At 36.3% G+C, this 21237-nt stretch overlaps 1 protein-coding gene across 4 annotated transcripts in view; it reads left to right on the top strand.

Annotated features, from left to right (window-relative positions):
* Positions 1–21237, top strand: part of LOC149084819 (protein couch potato-like) — a 278831-nt gene that overhangs the window by 232544 nt on the left and 25050 nt on the right. For 3 of the 4 annotated variants that reach the window (XM_089232561.1, XM_089232559.1, XM_089232563.1), the window contains exons 5-6: positions 521–662; positions 13220–13353. In XM_089232561.1, coding sequence (XP_089088687.1) covers positions 521–662; positions 13220–13353 — 276 coding nt within the window. The remainder of the gene's footprint in view (positions 1–520; positions 663–13219; positions 13354–21237) is intronic. The other variant, XM_089232560.1, reaches the window with a different exon arrangement.

Raw genomic sequence — 21237 nt, 5'->3', positions numbered from 1 at the left:
ACATTACAAATTAAAATACAAACAAATAAAAACCCCGACCAAACGAAATTGATTTTTATGAAAGCAAAGTCAATTCCATTGTCACCATTATATTTAATATTTTTTCTTAACCCTTTAACCGGCAATAGCGAGATATCTCGCTCCCATTAGTCTCTTATTTCACCATTGGCAGGCCTAGATATTTTTTAAAAATTATTTCTCAATGGAAAACTTTTTCCTAGTTTGCACCTGCTGAAAACCGGAAGAAAGTCTACTTCATTAAAAAAGATATGCAATTTTGAAGAGGGAGGTTAGTGATTTCTAATTGCCGCTTAAAGGGTTAAAACACACGCCCGATTTTTCATTCATACATCAGCAGCACGAATATCTTAGCCTTCAAGATTATAACCAAACAACATGATAATACACGATATTCTGCTGGATTTTTTGATAATTATTTAAGAATTCCAGTTACACCTTATAAATGAATTTTTTGGAGTCTTGTCTGAGTGTGTGTATTTAAAGATATTATTTCTCTCAGCAGGGAGTCCGTTTTGACCCAGACCTTCCTCAGACAATCCGTTTGGAGTTTGCAAAAAGCAACACCAAAGTGAGCAAGCCGAAACAGCAGTCCCCTCCAGCTGTCCCGGCACATCCCGGAATATTACATCCCATCACAGGACGTGAGTTATAACGGATTTTATTTCATTCCTGGATCTCTCATTTATGCCAATGATATGCCACCACAGTGTTATGATCATTTGATTTTTTTTTATTTTATTTTAATAAACAAATCACAAAAACACAGACATATATACAAATACAAACATACACATAGGTACAAACATAAAAACACATGAATACAAACACTTTGTGACCCCAAGGGACTTAAAAGTCCTTCCAGCAGGTCTAAAGAGGGTTATAATCACGTATGTTTCAGGATCTTTGTATAAATATTTCATGCCACACGTACATTGGAGTTCATATAGGCACAAAACGTTTTGGTTGTATCTAATAGTTATGAAATTGAATTTCCTAACGTGATAAATATAAAATTTGTGGTTGTTTTGATAACCACACAATGTAATAAGCAGGGCCGGACTTGGTAATTTAGCGGCAAGGTGTGAGAACTGTTTTGCAACCCTCTTCAATATTACGAGAGAAATGTGATAGGGGTCAGTCCCAGAGATTAACTCATTATTGCTCTATACATCCACCGAAACTCAATTTAGGCGGTCTTGCTGAAAGTCTTTGGATTTGGATCAGCCATAAAAATCTCTCCGAGGAGGTTATAGAAAGCAGGGCATACTGGGTAGTGCAGGTGGATAGGGAGCTTTACATTAATGAGACATATGCAGATCAAAATAATGCCTATTATGAAATAAGATTTTGAGTCGGGTGACTGGCACTTCAAGTCTGAAAGGGTGACGGGTCCAGACAGTATCTTTTCCCGAGAGTTCATGTCGCTGTTAAGACCAGTGGGCCCCAACTTGAGAAAGACTAAAAGGGCTCTGAGGGCTTTAGGTATCAATCTTATATTTTTCCAATATTTAAAACTATAAATTTTCTTGAAAATCAATATAAGGAGCCAGCTAAGAATCTTAGTCTGTGGTCCTGTCAAAAATCAAGGTCCCATTCAAGAATGCGGGGAGGCTGCAAATTCACTGCCTCTGCTAATAAATCGACATATTTTTCATTAATAGATCAATAGAATTTTAAGTTCTGGCTTTTTTTAAAGCAGTTATTGTAAAATATTGTACGTAATCGATGCAACAAAATCCAGTTTTAAGGCCCCTAATATTTTGCTGCCCGGTGCGATCGCACCCTTTGCACCTACCCTGGTCCGGACCTGGAAATATTTTCTTGTTGCATATCTATCAGTGCAATAAAATATTCAGCGTGTAACAGCTCATGAAAAGATAATAAGAGATTTTATTTTGAAATATTCTTTTGCAAAATGGTGCGAGAATCGTTCCAGGTACATGTACATGTATTTTTCTTTACACACTACAAAACAAGCAAATAAACAAAGAGAAGACCATCACGTCAGAGAGAGATCTAGCAAAGAATAATAGAGCGAGAAAGTGAACTATAGGCTGTGTTCTCACTCCTCAAATTGAGTAGAAGCTGCATAGTAAAGTTTAATGGCAAGGTACACTTCACTCCAAATTTTATATGGTCTTCCTGGATCGTTCTGTATTTAATTTAGAAGAACTCTCTCTCTTTCTCTCTCTCTCTCTCTCTCTCTCTCTCTCTCTCTCTCTCTCTCTCTTGTCCTACTCCTTCTCTCGCTATTACTTCGTGAAGCATTTGCTTCCCACGGCGTAGGCTATTTGTTTTAATTTGACCCTCCCATCCTGTATAGCAACCATCCAAGTGATAAAGAAAGAGCGCAGTAGAAAAAGAAGCAAAAAAAAAAGTTTAATGGGGTCAAGAATCCAAAGATATCTGCCCTGAAACGAAAAGCTGCTGTCCACACCAGAGCAACTGCCATTTCTGAGAGGTTGTAGAAAATAGCGCTTCGGCCGAAACCAGTAAAAAAGCAATCTTTCCCCGTGGTAGAATCCATTTATTAGCCCTCAGAAGTGAGGCATTAATATTAGATGGAGGATGAAAATGAACAAGAAAATATGCCCATCTACTTCGTGGTGTTTCTAAGTGTGATAGATTCGGCCACGCGCACCTACATCTGCTGTTGGAGACGCCGAGACTGCCTAGAATAAAGAAAGCGTTGGCGATAAATATTTGAGAGCACCTATAGAAGCTTCGCCTACCCAAATATTACCTCCATTCTAAAGTGTAACCTGGCTGCCTTGGGATGTAGAGGTTGGTTGACGAGAGAGAGTGAGGCAAGACCTGGCTATAATTGCGTCTGAAGAAACGTATGCGTGAATCCGGTTCACGTAAACCTCGCAACCTGCGTGCGAACGTATGAATTCTTAACCAACATAGTCGACTTGGCTCATCCGCACGCCGGCGAATCGCGCACAAGTTAGATAATACGCGCAGCTTTATATGTGCAGCTTCAGAAGAGAGACTTAAAAGAAATCATAAAATGAATCTCTCTTAGATTTTGCTTATTTTTACAAACAGTATCTTTTCCCCTGACAGCTAGCTCTATTGCACAATTATTTTTTTTAACTGTGCATTTTTCCAACACATTTAATTGATATTATTTATGAAATACAGTTGAATTTTTGGTTAATTCGAAGCCTAAAGTCACGGGAAAAAAGTTTGAATTATCCAAAATTCGAATTTTCCAATTAATCTATCCCGGATCTGTAAAATGACTACAAATTGCAATTTAATCATCAACATCAACATAGGATAATAATAATCAATTATTAAATTTTTTTATCATCTATTACGAAACTGCTTCCCAAATTTTAATAATTGATAATTATAGCAATTGATTTTAGCTGCTACAAGATTCCAATATTCTCGAATCAGCATCACTGTAGAATTTCTTGACCATGTTCAAAGATGGATTTACGGAAAATATTCATGATCATTCGTTATGAAACTGTTTCCCAAATTTTGCTTATAATTGTTATGCTTGCTATCAAAGATATATACTTTGATTAACGTATTACAATCTTAACTTTCCGATGCTTTCCATGCTCTTAGTGACGACAGAAAGATTCAGATTTTGAATGTTACATCTTGATCTATAGGTTGTAAAGCATAATCGGAATTAAACGATACAGTCTCGATTCAACTCCAGCTGAACAAAGTTGAAATAGGCATTACCTATCAAAGAAATAGTAGAGAAAAACAGAATTTTTCAAATGTTTATTTCTCTTTAAAGATATGTTTTTTTATCAACTTGGCCGAGAAAAATAAATTCTGACTTGTATAAATTTCTCAAACTAAATTTGCTCGTAAAAAAAATCATGATATTTTTCCTCTAAATTCGAATTATCCAAAACATTCGAATAAAATTAAAATTAAACAAGAAATTTTAACATTAAATTAGATAGAGAACTCAAGGGGAGTTTGTAAGAGTTCTTATACTCTATAATAATAATATAATATTATTATTTACAAACTATTAGAATGGAGTAGCTTACCCCCGGAGGTAGTAAATTGTAACACAATTCACACGTTCAGAAAGAAATACGATAAACATGTTGGGGTAAATCGAGAAGCTATCCATACTTAGAATAAGACAACCATAAGTATTCTTTATGCGCATTGTATAATATTATATCATGTGTATATATTGTTTATAATTTTTGTTAATTGTATTTTTAATTGGGTTGCTATATTTTTTTTGAAATATATGACATCCATATTTTTATGGGCATCTTTATCTCAGCCACCTCGTTGGGCATTTTGCCTGTTGTGGCGTTGTATTTGTATTTGTATTATAAAATTGTTTGGCTTAAGGGTGATATTTGCCATCGCGAAACTGCCAATAAGACCTTGCGTATGATCCACCAGAAAATGTATTAAGAAAAAAAACAAACTGAACAGATTGAATTTTTTAAATATGCTACTAAAGCCGGGATTACGCTACAAAAGTTTGATGAAAGTTCTTTTATAAAACTTGAAAAATGCAACCAATAAGCGTGTCGGTTGCATTCAAGAGAATGTGACCTTATTAGCGAATGGGTCTTATTTGCTTTTTCAAGTTTTGAAAAAGGTCTTTTACCAAATTTTACTGTGTGATCCCGCCGTAAGACGTGAAAATTAAATTTCAACAGAGATAAAAAAAAATGCCGCCAACTTTTCTCTTTTAAATAACTCAATAGTTCCGCACAATTACTATGCCTTTATGTGTATGAATTAGACAAAGCAGTGAAAAGATACACAAACGATGTGTATAGTATGAAGTATAAATGAGACGAAAAAGCTGCAATTTTATTAGAAGCAAAAACAAGATGTGGCTGGTAGGCATAGACGGAACCGCATCCACCACAAGCCGCAGGCGACAACAGGTCGTGATTGCAGTGAAAATTCTTCATGTCTTCTTCTCTTAGCTACAATGGATATGTGCCTAAAGGGGTTCGTTTCGCAAAGGCTCGTGGGTCTCTGATAAATGTGCGCTGCGAGCTGCGTTATAAATCCTGGCCGTCCACTGACGACGGTGGACTCCATATTTCCTGGTTGGCGGTTCGCCTTTTAGAAGACACGGATAGCTTGGCTCATTCCCACCCACCATCTTCCAACTGGTGATCGATGGAGAGGGTCCCCACATCCAGACGTTCTCTATCCTTCACTTTACTACAGAAAAGAGATAGAGAAGCTAAAACACGTACACATACAAGGCCAAGCTCATCTCTCCGCTCTCTCACACATATCGTGGTTACACTAGCAACATCCTCTCTTCACTCTTACAGCAAGTAACTCTCATTTTCTTCTATATATATATATATATATATATTCAGTCTTACCTGCTGGACCTTTACCCCGCACATTCTTTGAGAGACGATCCTTTGCGTCTTTCCTTTCCATTAGAAAGAAGTAGGAAGAGAATAGAAGAAACAAAACAAAAAATGCCACGGGCCTCAAAAAGCCAGAAGCTGACCGCTATCCCGTAGCAGTCTTAATGGTCACCCGCACTTCACTCTTCTAATAGAGTTAAGTGGAGGTTGATCAGACCTCGGGGAAAGACTCCAGAGCACGCGCGCACACATACACATATAGATATACACTTGCAGCATTTCGGATACCAAATGAAAAAGTAGTTGCTGGTATCCTCTTTTGTCTGTAATTTTTGGTAAATGATCTTTTGGCTGTTGCCTTCATTCACCGAATGTGAGACATGTTTCCTATGCTTCGCTTCATCTGATTGCAGTAAAACTGTTGTTCCAAAACAAGAACCCGAAAGAAATCTTATAATTATTTTCTTTATTCTTCTTTTTTCACTGGTTTTCATCATCTCAGTGAAATCAGAAAAGATTGTGATGTACGAAATTCATCAAAACAATGATAACAGTCACGTTTCCTCTCTCTATCTCACAAAAAAATATGACCTGCTTAGTTTTGAAAATTTAATAAATCCCCAAAATGCCGACATCCAAGTTTATTATCAAAATGTTCTGATATTTTTTTGCCCTAAAACCAAATTGTTCATTTTTCTAATTTATCTGATTCACTGTACATGTTTGTGAAAGAATTTTAGTTCATGCTACCTATTGAAAGATATTACAGTGATCCATCCCAAAAATGTACTCGCAATCATGAATGTGTAAATTGGCGAAAATTTATATTAATTTCCGAATGATTTCAGAATATTTTAATAGCCTAAAACACGATTCAATAAGTGCTATACTTTCTAAATCTGATATAACAGCCCTCTACACATTTAAATCATTATTTCATGTTAAATTATCAGTGATGGGTGCTTTCTTTAACAGCATACTTTCGAATAATCCCTAAATCATGCAGTAAAACCATAAACATACTATACGTTGAATGTATACACTGTATATGTACCAAAGAATCTTAGTTTGTACTGGTTAAGATGCTTTGAATGCAAGTTGATTTGGCGGAAAATTAATGAGTACGTGGGATAGAGAGCGTGTAAGAAGATAAACATTCATGTGTGATGGATGAGATATCACTTGACATCGACATGTTGAAATTAAAATGAGCATTGGATTTTTGCGCATTAAACTGGCACTTTAGAGCAATGAAGTTTACGTATTCGAAGAAAGACAGCCCTTAAAGGAACAAAAATGTATTTTATGATGGTAACGAAGCAATTACATATTTGTACGTGCCAGAGGTTCCGAAAATGTAATTCTTCTCCACTTTGATTAAAGTGCGCCTTCGGTAAATTCCCTGGAGCATCATCTTGCGTCGTAACAAAGGGAACCGAAATTTAAGAACTATTTGTTAAACACGAAATCTCTGTAGTGTCCACCGAGAAAGAGCTTGGGCATTCCGAAGAAAACAAATGCTGTTTCTCCGGGAGCGGGAGTCCAAAAGACGCAACTGCATCAGATTCCTTCCATGACCATGCAAACGGAACGCAAGAGTAAATCTGCAAGAGCTGTTGACGCTAAGATTTATAACGTACACACCAAAAGACATCCATCAAGTGGCAATGTGCTTCCTTTCTTGCTGTGCCATTTTCCTCAACACGAGTTCCAATCTCTCGCCGTATGTCCTCTGGGGAAAAACAAATCTTTCCGTTGGGAAACTGTTGAAACATGAAGATATGTTGTAAGAAATTAATAGCCATAAATAAAGAAATCACCTTTAAAAGGTAATGTCGATTATGCATTGTACGTTGTGTATTGCCCAAACCAACTTTACATTTCTTGTATAAGAACAACAAGGTAGATGATTGATGCCAAAAAACGTATTCTGGAATAAGGAATAAGAAATGAAGCTGATTTTAACAATGTCTCAATTTCTCACCTTTGAACCTGATTAACAAGCAGATTATTTATTAAATTACGTTACCTTGAGCACTCTGGACGGGGACAGATATTAAAGCCATTCTTGCAGCATATACATGTGTGAAGTAAGGGATTTAAGCTACGTCATTCATGTTCACTTTTAAAATATGTAATTTAATTGTAAACTCTAATGTGTGTATAGTATTGTCGTAATCGACTGGGGCCAAATAAATTATGTTATGTTATGTTGCAAGGGGTTGTGTAGTTATTAAAATGAAAAATAAATTACTTTTTGTATTGACACTCTTTGCCAAAAAAACTCAATTAGAAAGTTGTTGCCCTGTCTCTCTTGATGCCACCAAAAAATTCACGTTTCTAAGTGCAATATTCGCCGACATATTTGAATTCAAAAACGGAGGAAAGTTGGGAAGAACACGGCAAAAATTAACGGACAACGTTTATTTCCGAACTTTCCTCCGCTTTTTTAATTCAAAAATATTTCAGCGAAAATTGCACTTAGAAAGGTGGAATTTTTTTTTGTTGTCATCAGAAGAGACGGGGTAACAACTTTTTAATCGGGTTTTTAGGCACAGAGTGTCCGTATAAAAAGTTATTTTTTTAAAACCTATACATCCCCTTCCAACATGAATGGTGTATCTGAAATTCCTGACTTCGTACATTTATATTCCGCAAAAATCATCATTTTCTTGTTATCCCATTTTGAAAACCGTCAGTCGATCGTGGGACACTGTATAAGATCGAATTCCAACGAGTTTATATAATATTATTATTTGATTTGTTTGAAAAAATAGAATGTTTCTGTACTAACTGAAATATGTACTAACTCTTAGACAAAAAGTTGTTGTGTATTGTGATCACCTGCAATCATCGTCGACTAAATGGACGTTATCATCAGGAATATGAACCATAATGGTTTCGAGTGCATAATAACGTTCTACACTTTGTTATTATTTCTGACTTAGAACGTAAAGTAAACCGTATACCGCCTGTACAAAATAGTCCTTACTGAATTTTTTATGGTACATGTGTCAACAGACGGGCTATGTATGATTTGAGAGGTCTTCTTGCTCCATCTATTGCAGGTAGAGATGTTGTCATGTTGTCATCTACTCTATAATATAAAATCACGAACTCGAAAAGGGCCTGTTTCTAAGCAACCAAAATTAGTGACGATTTTATGTTACGGAAATGGGTGACGGAAATCTGTTAAGTTTTGGTGTTACGGAAGTCAGTTACGATTTTGGGTCAAATATTCATTTAACTGTAGCACATATGGGGACCCATCGGGACCATGTCATGTGCATGTACCGAGAGGCTCCTACATCCTACAGCAGAGCCCTTAGGCTGGAATTTAGATGGCGAGCCCCCAAATCAGCTTTTCAGGGGGCTCCTCTGTGGCTAATTTATAGTGTGAAAAATCAAAATGTGATAAGAATCGTTCCGGCCCCTGTCAGCCCTGCCCTTTTGGGGGGGAGGGGTCATGCCGAGAGGTATGTATATGTATAATACACTTACAACCGCAGTGCTCCCAACACACAGGGTCGGGGTACCCAGGGGGGATTGCACGTATAAGTTAAAAGTTTTCATTTCCAGGGGCCCTTGATGGATCTCATTGTTTTCTTGCTGCTTTAACGTTGCAAAATTTGCGATAGCGGAAGCAAAAGATATATCCAGTCTGGGGGCCTCATAAAATTTGTGAATTCGGTCACGGGTAGTTGCGTGGGTGGGTCTGGATTTTATTCGTTGGTGAAACGAATACAAATGAAAATTTTTCATGGCACTTGCACCGGGGGATGACAGACAAGCTTCCAAGTCGGGGGCCCAATGTTTACAGCTTTCATTTTGGGGCCCTGGATGAATCTGATTCTTTTTTGTTGTTTAACATTGTAGAATTTGCAACAGCGGAAGACCGAGATAAATCCAGTCTGGATTACCCACTAAAAATTTGCGTATTGTGTCCCCGCTGGTGGATGTGTGGCCCTGGATTTTATTCGTTGTAAAATTGATAAAAATGAAAAATTTTCGTGGCCCCTCACAGGGGGTGTCCGACAACCTTCCAGGTCAGGGCTCCATGGAAATGTTGACAGGTTCTAATTCGGTGCCCCTGGATGTATCTCATTGATTTTTGTTGTTTAACATTGTAAAATTTCCAACACATCGGTAGCCCAAGATATATCCAGTGTGGGGCCCCACTAAAATTCAGCGAATTGAATCTGGGGACCCCCATGAAGAAGTTTTCTGGGGGTACTTGATGAATCTCATTTGTTTTTGTGTGTGTGTGTTGCTTTATTATTACTTCTATTAAAATTTTCTACTTCAGTAAGCTGGTGCTTTCACACGTCCCTTTCCGTAGGACGCTGATGAAGTGGGACGAAATAAACAAGATATGTTGTGAAGAGAAGTAGGGGGGAGGGGGTTGGCCGCCAAAGGCGGCAGGGGAGCAGAGCCCCCCTAGAACACTATAAAATTTTATCTAAGCACTAGTAATATTTGCACTATGTATTTTACATTCCTTGTTAAAAATTACTGCCGTTTATTTCACTTGAAATTGACGCTTTGCTCAATATATTATTTATTTTTATTTTATTTATTTATTTATTTAATTTTTTTTTTTTTTTTTTTTTTTTTTGGTATAAGGAGGAGTTATAACCAAAACCAAATTTTGATCAAAAACAGAAAATTCTGAACTGAAAACTTATGAAAGTTATCTACACATGTGGGGTTGACATAAGTTAAACTATACTAGTCTCTTCAAGTTTTCATTCCGTTATTTTTTTTCCTGTTTCGAAACAAAATTTGGAGGCAGTTTTCTCAATCTCTGTTCATGTCAAAAAGAAGTCACGAGGCAAAAAAACTTGGAGAGGAGTAAACGGCAATAACTTACTAAGGCATATAAATACAGAATGAAATGTCAACACGATATGCAGATATTATGGGAATAGATTGCATTTCGTATAATTTAGTGCCATCTATTTTTATAGAGGGCGCAAGAAAACCAGACCACCAAAACTTGAGTCCTAAAGCTTTTGTGTTGAGACGGTGTATATATATAAATACATACATACTATATTATGGTAGTTACTACCTAAATTAACGTTCAGGCATTCATAATTTTTCAGTCTGATAGTTTTATCGGAATGAATAATAATGTAGGGTAAAAGTGGTAAGAGCAGGTAGTCGAGTAATTTTTTACTTTTGCATGCAAATTTCTTTGCTGTTGGCAGAAGGGCAAGTAAATACGAATAGGACCAAGTTATTAAGTGTTTCGAAGTGTCTTTAGAAGCCGTCATTAATAATAAGGTAAAATCATTTATGTATATAATTTATTAAGTAAAATATGATTTCGCGCCATGTTAGTATGTAATTTTTCTGTGGAGGAATCTTATATTTTATGTAGATAAAAGATTAATGAAAGCTTTAAAAGTTGAAATAATTATGAAGAGCATTCTCTGCGAACAATATGGTGACGTTAGAATTCAACTGCATCGCAGGCTGTCTTGCTACCTATGAGCAGTTTAAAAAAAAAACAATACACAGCTAATACAGCGGCTAATAATACTCACAGAACTATGATGTGAGTTTTCTTTGTCAAAAATGAAGTGAAATCTGAAAGTGAAGAAAGCAAGGGCCACTCAAGGCCACAAAAAAAAAACAATAAAAAGAGTAATTCTTGAGTGCTTGAAAGAGTGCTTGACTCTTCAAGCAGCAATGACAAGATATCTCGCCTCCATAAAAGCCTCTTATTTTAGCATTGACAAGCCTAGCAATTTTGAAAAGATGATTCCTCAATGGAAAACTTATCCCCATACTCCCTTAGTTTACACCTGCGGAAAACTGGAAGAAAGTCTACTTGAATAAAAACATTTTGAAGCCAGGATTAATGATTTCTAATTGCCACTTGCAGGGTTAAAAATCACTGAAATCACAGGAAAAGAATTTGCAAAACTCTATCGAAAAACCGATTATCTCAACGAGTTTGACAATGCAATGAGATGTCCATCTGCCCAGCCTATAAACAATCCCATGATAAATATTGAACTCAGAATGGAATATGTAAGGAGTGATGCTTCTGGTTGCAAAGTTACAAGGGCATTATTCTTATATGCACTCTTACCCGACAAAGCGGGAAAGAATATGTATTCCTTTTTTTTGTAAAAAATTTGTAATTTGTTTGTTCATAAAGTTACCGCTTTCGTATCTGGAATCTACACGGTGATTCCATAAAACACCTTGCCTTCTTTTACTGGCAAACCCTTGATCCTAGACGCATACTTCCCATTAGGAAAAGTATCCAAATAACGTGTAGATCTCAAATACGTCATTCATGTTGCAAGGGGTTGTTATAGTTAATAAAATAAAAAAGTTAACTTCATATACGGACACCCTGTCCTAAAAAACCTAGTTAGAAAGTTGTTTCCCTGTATCTCCTGAAGCCAAAAAAATCAACGTTTCTAATTGCAATATTCTCTGAGATATTTGAAAATAAGGGAAAAGTTGGGAAAGAACTCCTTAAATTAACAGACGATGCTTCGTTCCGATTTATCCTGTTCTTTCCCAGCTTTTCTCCAATTTTCCATGTACTTTATCTTAACGAACACAATAGATCCCGCTTATAACTTTTATCAAAAAATTGTCACGTAAACCGCTGTAAATGGGAAAACGTTTTAAATAGGATATCCTAATGACAATTACTCAGAGACCACAAGCAAAAATAAGTCGTAGTAAGCGGGGAAACGTTATAAGTGGGAACGTTATAAAGGGGGTTCTACTGTATTTCACTTAGAAACGTGGAATTTCTTTTGTTGGCCTCAGGAGAGACAGCGCAATAACTTTTTAATTGGGTTCTGGAGGGCAGAGTGTCCATATAAAAAGTTAATTTTTATATTTTAATAACTGCACAATCCCTTGCAATATGAATGACGTATCCGAAATACTCTAGGAACAACGGTTCGCCAGTAAAAGATGGGGAAGCGGGAATTATTTGGTTACCCCCTTTGTTTGTGTCTATATATATATTTCTGATTTTATAAACTATATTTCACATTATTTTTGGAACTTTATCACGTCAACTTTTATTTTTAAAAAAGAAATCCACTATGTGTCTACGCTTTTTTTTATATATCAACTTTTGCCCTATCTATTCAAATTTGCTGCGTGAGTATAAGTAAAGTCATCGTGACATAAGTTTTCTATTAAAATACAGGGTGGGCAAAAAACCCGTAGAAACTCTAAAAATTTCCGGAAAAATAACCGAAATAAAAAACGGTTGTCAGGATTAGCATCGCTAGGTCACGGGGATTTTTTTAAGACAGGAAAAAGTAACTCAAAAACAGCCGATAGGTGGCGCTGACGTACACAAGTCAAAGGAAAGATACGCAAATAACGAACAGAATGCCTCCAAATCGTTTATTACAGCAGTATATGTTAAACATGACCACCACCACAGGGGATAACACATTGCAGGTGAGTCACAAATCCAGAAACCGCAGAGTGCGGCCAGTCACATACACGGTTTACAACGGTGAACTGATTGTGGATTAGGAGGACAAGTTCTTATAACCATCTCATTTGCATATTTCCACCGAAGTCGCTCGTACCAATGCCACCCCACCTATCGGCTGTTTCTGAGTTATCTTTTTCCTTGTTTTAAAAGAATTCCCGTGACCTAGCGATGCTAACCCTGCAAACCGTTTTTTATTTCGGTTATTTTTCCGGTTTTTATTCATTTTTAAAGTTTCTACGGACTTTTTGTCCACCCTGTATTTGCAAACTTTTTCGAAGTATCAAACAAACACAATAACGTTTGGTTCTTGATTTATATCAATGCCTTAACCTGGTGATTGACTGAAGTTTCGTTACTTTTCTAGAAGATATGGGGACTCTGTTACCGGCTGTTCCTGATGGTTGGCCTCACCACCCCCTCTCCTACACCGAAGTGCCCGTCTCCACAGCCCTGCACTCAGCCGCGATCGTGCACCCTGCACTGCATGCACAGCTTCCGGTATGTATCTTCAACCAATTCGATTACACTATGCTTTTCAAGTTGACAACTAACAGCAAGCTCATACCGAAAAACCTCGGCACTCATATCTAATATTTTACACGCGTTTTATTTTCTCACTGCAACCTATCTCTGATGCAAAGGAAAATTCCCGAATGTTCCACCAAGTTGCACAAACATTGTAAATTGCACATTTATTCACACGAAACTTTCCTTTCTTCACCTTATATTTTTATTGATTGCGTATGCTATAGGAAAAAATCCTGTAATTCCTTATGAAGCTGCATAGATGTTCCTTAAAAATGGTAAAAACTGACATTATAAAGTCAGTGCTGGCTTGTATGTGAAATATTTGGGCCAGATATTCGCTATATTCAATGATAGAATCTTTTTTTGGATATTGTGTTCAGTCCATAGGTGGGGATGGATTTGAAACTCCGGAAGGGGGGTGTACGATGATGATTACGGGGAGCATGATGATGCCAGTTCAATATATAGGAAACATTCAAGTATTTCGTCAGCGAATTTTTAGCCATTTGTGACCCCTTTCCCCCTTGTCAGCAAAATTTCTTCAGCTCTACTCCCCTACCTCCTAACGTACGTCAGAGACGTTCGCGGGGGGCACGCGTCTCCATGTACATCCCCCCCCCCCAGACGCATGATACAAATTTTATTTTCTTTTTTACTTAAAAAATATTTAAAAAAAAATTTAAATATCGGAAGAACATACCTTTTTATATATGTTTTTATAACAAATTTCTATTGATTTGAATGTCATTTCAAGGATAAAAACTCAAACTTTCTCTTTTATAAATTCATTGTGACCCACCCTCTAAGCCATATATGCTCAATCCATGGGCCGCGGGCTAATGTGGTCCTCGGCGTTATCTGATTTGACCAGCTATCCTCCATACCTAATTTTGTAAAAATGATTAGTTGATAGCTTAAGTGACCCGTGGCACATTTACAGATCACTTAAGCCGTCCGTGGTACATTTAGAGATCCCTTAAATGCATGTAGTACAGTTTTAGAGCACTTTAGTGCCCACAGTGCGGTTCTGCATCACTCACGTTACCCGCGGCACATTCCTAGATTACTCAAGTGATCCGCGGCATATTTACGGATCATTTGAGTGACGCGCGGCACAGTTCCAGAGCACTTAAGTGGCCCGGACACATTTTCTGATCATTTAAAGAATCCGCGGAACATTTAGAGATCACTAAAGTGGATCTATAGAAGACTTATCAATAGTGGGAATATTAGTTCAGATACCCACAAACTAGGGAAAGGTTTCTCTCGTTTTTGGCACACTCAGATAATCACACACATTCAGATGGCACACTCCCAATTAAATATGTCATTAGGAATATTTCATATTTTTATAAAGGGTTGTTGATGACGTTGGCATCATCCAATCCCCCCCCCCATTGTCATCAAAAGTCAGCGAATCCTCTTTCCCCCATCCATGCTGACGTAATAATTGAATGACCCCCATGCACATATAAAGTATATTAGATCAGTCAGCACCACCTTTGACGCTGGGTGGGGGGGGGGGGAGGCAGCAATCCTCCCGTATCTCTACCCCCCCCCCATGGTTCAGTCGAGATACGCTACGCTCCTCCCTCTACACCAGGGGTCTTCAACGCATGGCCCGTGTTCCACTTTGACTCTCGGGGCTTATTGTTGTGGTCCGCTGATTATTTTCAGAAAATGGTTGAAAGCATTGAAAAACGATTCATTCTAGAATAATGAAAGAATAATTCTAGAATAATGAAAGAATAATTCTAGAATAATGAAAGAATAATTCTAGAATAATGAAAGAATAATTCTAGAATAATGAAAGAATAATTCTAGAATAATGAAAGAATAATTCTAGAATAATGAAAGAATAATTCTAGAATAATGAAAGAATAATTCTAGAATAATGAAAGAATAATTCTAGAATAATGAAAGAATAATTCTAGAATAATGAAAGAATAATTCTAGAATAAATGAAACAAATTATTCCTGAACAAAATTAATGAAAACTCAGAGAATTAATGAAAGAAATAATTCCAGAAGTGAAATTTTCAGAATTACAGAAAAGAATAATTTTGAATTTTTGAAAAAAATAATTTCAGAATTAGTGAAAAAATAATGCGATGAAAGAAACAATTTCATAATTTCTGATAGAAATTATTTCACAATCAATAAAAAAATTATTGCACCATTATTGAAATAAGTTATTTAAAGAAAATGATTTCAGAAACACTGAAATAAATAATTTTCGAATGATTTAAAGTGATTTTAGATTAAAATTAATCTCAGAATTAATTAATTAAAAACTTTCTACAACTAGTGAAAAATTATTTCAGAACTAATTAAAATGTATAATCAATGAAAAAAATAATTTCAGAATAAATGAAGGTCTTCAATTATTTTTGTTCCCGTTTAACTCGGGACCCCATTAGTCTTCTATTAAGATTTCCACTAAATTATGTGAGTTTGGGGCCCGCGGACTTGGTGGAAAGTTTCAATTTGGCCCACCATGTATGAAAGATTGAAGACCCTTGCTCAGAAAAAAAACGTAAAATTGCTATTAAACTGTATTAGAGCACAGGCAGTGAAATGTAGCGTTGTTTGCCATCTTTGAATCCAGGGGTTAACGTGACTAGCTTTTACCATGGCGATTAATACCGTGGTGTCATTGTTTTTTCAATAGCTCTTTTAACCTAGAGCTCCCGGAAACCCTAGGCTAACTCATCCGCCATATTCGCGCGAAGTGTGACGTCAGTATTAGGCCGATTGTACACAGGACCGATACAACCTGCACCTCGACACGGATTGGTTAAAAAAAACTGAAATTCAGGTTGTAGCATCGTTCCAGCGTAGAATGCGCTTTATAGCTACAGCTAATACAGTAATTTCACACACCAATGGTCCAAACAACCAATGCTCACTAAAACATCGATAATCAAAATACTAACATCTAGTGAACTATTTAATTACTAAAACAAAGAGCGTAGATAGTGTGTAATATGGGGACGTGGTTAGGAGACGCCTCTCCGACACTTTCCCTTCGAATCAGCTGTTAGTTTGGGATTATGTTTTTCACGTTATCTTGTCAGCTGCAAACTCTTTCTCGGCTACAATTACTAAAACAAGCTGTTCTGCGCTATTGATGATCTATTACAGGTAATTTAATATTTACATATGTTTAATGAACATATATACTGTTGCGCGCGTATAAAAATATCTATAAGAAAAATAATAGAAAATTGTTTTTTGCTCTCAACTATGGTCCAACCATTTTTATGGACCATAAGCTGTTGCCCGCAGCATCGCTCGCGTGGATTTGATAATCTGAAAATTACTTGTCGATGATCCCCCCATGTAACATTTGAACTCCTCATGGCCCCCTCGGGGAATAAATTTTAAATATCCCGTCTTAGTGGGTATTTACATTATAAAATACAATATTGACTAAATTTTATATTTATGGCATCAGCGATTTCGACACAGTAATGATTGCTCCATACAACCTTTGAACCCTCTTCCTTAGGGGGCTGAATTTTGGGAAATCCCTTCGCAGTGAATCTCTACATTACGATACAAAATACCTATCAATACGACCCCCATTTATGACCCCGTTAGCGGTCGAATTTTGAAAAACCCTCTCATAGTCATGAAACGAATTTTCTAACCAAATTTCATGATGAGCTTCAGCGGTCTTGGCTCGGCGCGAATTCTCTATGAACCCTCCCCCCTTTTTGACCCCCCTCAGGGGTCGAATTTGGAAAAACCCCTTCTTATCTTCTTTTAGCAAAGAAGATAAATATGGATATATGATATAGTTGGAGTAGATTCTCTCAGCTATGGTTCGTAAGCAATTTATGACACGAAATATATGATGGACTGTAGTTGGGACTTCATAACACAGCTATGGTCCAAAATTTAATTTTTAAAAAAAAACCATATTTAAGCTATATAAGGAATAAAAAAAATGTTCAGTATTAATGCTTGATCTTTCTACAGGCAATATCAGCAAACAAAATTTTTTGATTAGCTTGAATATAGAAGTTATGATGATAAATCTAGAAAATGGTGTTACTTTGGACCATAGTTGTGTGAAATTACGGTAGCTGTTCTGTTTTCTATGCCGTTCACGATTAGACGTTCACTTTGAACAGAAAAATTCTATGGCCGATCTCAGGTGGAGGACGATAAGTTCGCACGGTATTCCAGGTGCCATCTTGTATTCCATAACGGCTCTAAACCAGCTATTCACTTCAAAATCCGACCGTATCAATATTCTCTGATAACGAAACTGGGGGACTATCTTCTAATGCTTATAAAGAATAATCGGAGATAAACTGGTTATCTCTCTGCACCGTTTATATGACTGTGCAGCATTCATGCTCAAACCATATCCCGCTGGCCAAATATGGCCCTCGCAGTCATCTGATATGGCTTCGATATTAGGACTGAGGTAGCACATTTCCAGATCATTTAAATGACCCGCGATGTAGTGTCGCTTCACTAAAGTGACACACGGTGCAGTTCCAGATCCCTCAAGTGTCCCGAGGCATAATTAAAGATAACTTAAGTGACCCGCATCCCATTAACTGATAACTTATGTAGCTGTAGCAGATTTGCGTGACCCGTGGAACATTTCCGGGTTACTGAAGTGCCCCGTGGTGCGATTCCACGTCACTTAGGTGACACGTGGCACAGTTCCAGATCATTCAAGCAGCCCGCGGCATAGTTACAGATCACTTAGGACCCACAGCACATTCCCAGATCACTTTAGTAACCCACGGCACAGTTTCAGATTACTTAGATGACACATTTTCAGACAACTCAATTGACTCGCGGCACATCTCCAGATTACTTAAGTGACCCGTGTTGCAATTCCAGATCACACCATGCGTGTTTTTGCCAAACACCAAAATTAAATTCAACCAGTTATACGAAACAGTCCATGCCTGTAGGAGTGGGGGGAGATCGCAATTCGAAATTGCAATGGTGGTTTGCGTACAGTTTAAAAGTAGCCTCTCCGATATTTTATAATTTTTTCCTTGTTTTAAAATTTATAATGAACTCATATATCGAAAAAAAGCAACGGGCATAAGCGGATATAGATGTGAAAGTCTGGGGGGGGGGGGCACGATGATGATTGCTGGGAAGACATAATGATGATGTCAATTCATAAATACGCATATACATTAGATCAATCGGCTCCACCTTTGGTACTGGTGAGGGGGGATAATGCCCCCATATCCCCCGTATCCCGCCCATGCCAACGGGTTTATATTGCATGCTATAAGATCACTTTTTATCTATCACTCTAAAATGCACATCAAACGAATGTTTTATCACGCTTCTGTGATGTTCCGTGCGTTATTCACATTTTGCACATGTTAAAACATTACGATAAAATTAATAATAAAAGTACACAGCACACAATATATGAAGCGCAATAAGATGTTTCCAATATAGCATAACGCAGTGGCGCCATCTTCACTTTATAAAGTAAAATAAGATGTTCGTCATTGCTTATTTTTAACCAATTTTAAACCAATTTTTAAAAACGGTTTTAATATGAAGCAAAAAAAAAAAATATTTCACACATAGTTATAGTTGGTATAATACATGTTTCTTAAATAGAAAAATTATATAAGCATGTCATAGAATGGAGTGTGGGTATAAAAGAAAAAAATGGTGTGTTTTTTATTAAAAACTAATTTCATCGCACATTAGTTGTGGTAAATTAATGAATTCTTATATAATTTATTTCTCCGAATATTGAATGAGATATATGTTCATCAGTAGTCGGTATTGCAATCGTAATTAACATGATTATTTATTTTTTATTCATTTAAAACACAAATCAACATGTTGAAACCCAATTACTGCTTGCTGTATAAAGATTACGTAAAATACAAATAAAATAATAAAAACTCACACGAATGCGAATAAAATACAAAAACTCTACACAAAAATAAGAATTAAAATTTGAACAAAACATTTGCAATAAAACCTTCTGAAATCAGTTATAGATGAATGAAAAATATCCAGATGTTGAGGAAACTCATTATAAAATTCAGAAAATTTATTAGCAACGCAGTATTTACCAACATTAGTATTATACGGTTCGGCAGCAAACAAACAATGTGATCTAGTATTATGATTCTTGAAAAAAGAATTTTATTGAGAATGGGCATGCAATCAATGTAAATCACGAGCGTAATCAAAAAATGTTCTTTGTTTTTCCTGAAAGTAAGCTTTTCGTAAGCGTTTCTCATAATCAATATCAAACGCTACATAAGAACAATGTTACGTTCGTGATGACACATTTGAATCCCCTAAATACACCATTGGTTCAGGGAATTTCAAAATTCACGTACATCGTAGTTTATGAATGGTTTTTTCATGAATATCACTATTTAACAGAAAATAACAGATTAAACTTATGAACTGAAACATTACCTTTAATAAAAGTTGAAAAAAACTGTTGGCCTTTTCCACAGACACATAGTCACATTTTTTTTACTAGAATGCTCGAGACTTTGAAAACCTTCGAGAATTAATGTCTCATATTGCATTAGTGATATTCGTCTTGAGTTCATGTATCGTATGTGGATTATTGCAGTATGCCACATTTTTAGAATAGCCTCAGAGAAAAAAGTCATGGGGTTACAAGTCCGGTGAAAGAGGCGGCCTAAGACTGCTCGTAATGACACGATTGACAAAAAATTCAGTTAAAACATGAAAACTTTCTTTATGCGTGTGGGCACTGTCCTGTTGAAATCAGGAGTACCATTTTCATCGCTGTTCAACATTAAAATCATAGATTAATAATGTCTGTGTAGACTTTGACATCAACAGTGAAATCGAAAAAAATAGGCCCACAATCCGACTCGTGATATAGCGCACCAAACACATTTTTTTATCATGTAAGGGCTTATAGCATGAGTGTTTGTGGTGGACTAATACCAAAATTTCGGGCTGTTTTAAAAATATGACATACTGCAATGACCCACGTACGATTTATGAACTTAAGACTAACATAATTAATGCAATATCAGACATTAATTCTCGCAGATACTGTCTCCAGCAATCTGGTAAAAAAAAGTTCCTATGTGTCTGGTAAAATGGCCAACATTTTCACAACATTTATTGCAAATTCTATAAGTTCTTTTTAAACTTTTATCAAAGGTAATGTTTCAATTTATAAGTTTTATCTGTTATTTTCTGTTATATAGTTCATATTCATTTGAAAAAACATTCATAAACTATGATGTGCTGTGATGAATTTTTAAACATCCTGTATATAAGACATGTTGCCTTACCACGTACATAAAAAAATATGCGTCTGCGTGGATATATAAAAAAATTAGAGGGAACGTTACTCGACATGAATGTCAATGATACAATATCTGCAATTTGCCCCAGTAAGTTGTTTTGTGTGTACGTAGACTTATCAACAGGAAAAAACAGCGAAAAACAACGGGCACGGGCTAGTTTTTTATATTATAATGTATTTTAATGGTCAGAGTGATGTCTGACAGGTGAGTGAACGAAATCCGGGCGGAATGCCCTGGGTCAATCAAAGCCTTTCAAATTATTACATTTTCATTAATTCTGAATTATCATCAGCACCCCGTAATTATTTCTTTCATAAATTTTGAAATTATTTCTTTCATAAATTTTGAAGTTGTTTCTTTCATAAATTCTGTGATTTTTATTCATAAATTCTGTACGTTTTTTGTTTCATAAACTCTAAGAATTATTTCCTCCATATTTTAATTCTGGAACTATTTCCTTCATTTATTCTAAATTTCCATCAATTCTGAAACATATTTTTCCTTTCCTTAATTCTGAATTTTCATCGGTTTCTCTTCA

The sequence above is a fragment of the Pholcus phalangioides genome, unplaced genomic scaffold, assembly GCF_987345545.1.
Source record: "Pholcus phalangioides strain wild (caught in Gottingen) unplaced genomic scaffold, Ppha-v1.0 ptg000007l_1, whole genome shotgun sequence".
NCBI lineage: Eukaryota > Metazoa > Arthropoda > Arachnida > Araneae > Pholcidae > Pholcus > Pholcus phalangioides.
This window is presented reverse-complemented; position numbering and strand designations above follow the sequence as displayed.